The sequence below is a fragment of the Neopelma chrysocephalum genome, unplaced genomic scaffold (genome assembly GCF_003984885.1).
Source record: "Neopelma chrysocephalum unplaced genomic scaffold, ASM398488v2 Primary Assembly neopelma1_96883, whole genome shotgun sequence".
Lineage (NCBI taxonomy): Eukaryota > Metazoa > Chordata > Aves > Passeriformes > Pipridae > Neopelma > Neopelma chrysocephalum.
The window spans coordinates 2,102-4,682 of NW_020925526.1; the positions used below are offsets into that span (position 1 = coordinate 2,102).

Below are 2,581 nucleotides of genomic sequence, written 5' to 3' on the forward strand. Positions count from 1 at the left end.
CTTTCCCAGTCCCTCTTTGCTGGGAGTTTTGGGACCACTCAGGGAACAATCCCAGCATGGAAAAAACCTGGGAATTTTTGGACCACTCAGGGAACGATCCCAGCACGGAAAAAACCTGGGAATCCCGGGGTGAGGAGCAGCAGCTCCTCCAGCTCCCCCCAATCCCACCAGGAAGTTCTTTCCCAATCCCTCTCTGCTGGGAGTTTTGGAACAACCCCAGCATGGAAAAAACCTGGGAATCCCGGGGTGAGGAGCAGCAGCTCCTCCAGCTCCCCCCAATCCCCCAAATCCCGGCGGGAAGAGGCAGAGAGAGAGAGAGGAAGAGAGAGAGAAGCCAGGGAAGAGCGGAGCAGAGCCAAGCGCCTCTCACTCACTCTGTACCTTGGTCTCTACTTTCATCCCCAGAACCTGAACAAAGCGGGGGAAAAACACAACATTAGGGATGGACACACCCCCGGGATCCATCCAGGGATCCACTCCTGGATTTTTCGGGAAGGGGGAGGGCTCACCTTGGTGTGGAAGTACTGGAAGATGTTCCTGAGGATGTCGGGCTCGATGCGGGGCAGGATGAGGTCGCGGGGCGCGGCCACGGCCACGTGCCCGTAGCAGAGGATGAGGGTGCTCTTGATCTTCTCCACCTCCGTGTCGCTGCGGTCCTGCAGGGGAGGGAAGAGTCCCAGTTAGGGACAGCTGGGACCAGTTCAGCACCGGGTGGGTGGAAGCCAAAACTGTGACCCAAAGCAGACTGGGACCACCAGTCTGAACCAGGGAGCACCACTCTCGACCAGACTGTGACCACCACTCTGGACCAGACTGAGACCATCCCTCATGATCCATCCCTGATGATCCATCCCTAATGATCCATCCCTGATGACCCCATCTCTCAGGATCTCTTCCCTCATGAACCATCCCTCATGATCCATCCCTGGTGCTCCATCCCTGATGATCCATCCCTCAGGATCCACCCCAATGATCCACCCCTGATGATCCATCCCTGAGGATCCATCCCTAAGGATCCATCCCTCAGGATCCACCCCAATGATCCACCCCTGATGATCCATCCCTGAGGATCCATCCCTCATGATCCCATCCCTGATGATCCATCCCTGATGATCCATCCCTCATGATCCATCCCTGATGATCCATCCCTGATAATCCCATCCCTGATGATTCCATCCCTCAGGATCCCATCCCTCATTATCCATCCCTGAGGATCCCATCCCTGAGGATCCCATCCCTGATGATCCCATCCCTGAGGATCCCATCCCTGAGGATCCCATCCCCGATAATCCATCCCCTGATGATCCATCCCTGAGGGTCCATCCCTCATGATCCATCCCTCATGATCCACCCCAATGATCCATCTTTGATAATCCCATCCCTGAGGATCCATCCCTCATGATCCACCCCTCATGATCCATCCCCTATGATCCATCCCTGAGGATCCCATCCTTCATGATCCACCCCAATGATCCATCCCTGATGATCCATTCCTGATGATCCATCCCTCATGATCCACCCCTGATGATCCATCCCTCATGATCCCATCCCTGATAATCCATCCCTGATGATCCCATCCCTGATGATCCCATCCCTGATAATCCCATCCCTGATAATCCATCCCTGATGATCCATCCCTGATAATCCATCCCTGATGATCCCATCCCTGATGATCCATCCCTGACAATCCACCCCTCATAATCCATTCCTGATGATCCCATCCCTGATAATCCCATCCCTGACGATCCCACCCCTGAGGATCCATCCCTGATGCTCCATCCCTGATAATCCCATCCCTGATGGATCCCCCTCGTCCCTCACCTTGAAGATGCTGAAGAGCCCCACGGATTTCTTGAACACATCAGACCTCACAAAATCCTCCAGCTTGGCCAAGGTCTCCTCCAGGTGATTCATGGAGCAGATCCCGAAGCAGGAAGCGAGTCCCTGAGGGGAAAGAGGGAAAACACCCCCTAATTAACACCCAGCAATTAATTCAGCAGCCCCAGAGCCCATTTATGGCTTTAATTCCCAGCACTGGAGCTGTTCCAAGGGAATTCCAGGCACAAAGACTCCATCCCTGCCCAACATCCTGGTTGGGATGTGGATAGAGAGGCACAATTCCCAGTGGGAAGCCGGGAATGGGGTGGGATGGGCAGGTCCTGCCTCTCCTCTCCGGGAGGATGGGATGGGAATCCATGACCAGGATTTCAGGGATTGGTTTTTTAATCCAGGAGAGGCCCCAGATGGAGCTTGGGATGAGCCAGGAACAGCAGCTGAGGGGGGAGTTGGGAATGGGCAGGAAAAGCTGGATCCTGACCTCAGCTCCAGGGGCAGGGAAAGGGGAAAAGGAGCTGGGAATGGGCAGGAAAAGCTGGATCCCAGCTCCAGGGGAAGGGAAAGGGGAAAAGAAAACTGGGAATGGGCAGGAAAAGCTGGATCCCAGCTCCAGGGGCAGGGAAAGGGGCAAAGAAAACTGGGAATGGGCAGGAAAAGATGGATCCTGACCTCAGCTCTCCAGGGGCAGGGAAAGGCGCAAAGAAAACTGGGAATGGGCAGGAAAAGCTGGATCCCAGCTCCAGGG

The 2,581-nt window shown here is 55.2% G+C and overlaps 1 protein-coding gene across 1 annotated transcript in view; it reads right to left on the reverse strand.

Moving 5' to 3' along the window:
* Positions 1-342: 342 nt before the first annotated feature.
* Positions 343-2,581, reverse strand: part of LOC113960781 (maestro heat-like repeat-containing protein family member 1) — an 8,210-nt gene continuing 5,971 nt past the window's right edge. The window contains exons 5-7 of the mRNA XM_027670533.1: positions 1,822-1,944; positions 510-656; positions 343-408 (exon numbers count right to left, since the gene is read on the reverse strand). Of these exons, the coding sequence (XP_027526334.1) occupies positions 367-408; positions 510-656; positions 1,822-1,944 (312 nt within the window). The 3' untranslated portion in view covers positions 343-366. The remainder of the gene's footprint in view (positions 409-509; positions 657-1,821; positions 1,945-2,581) is intronic.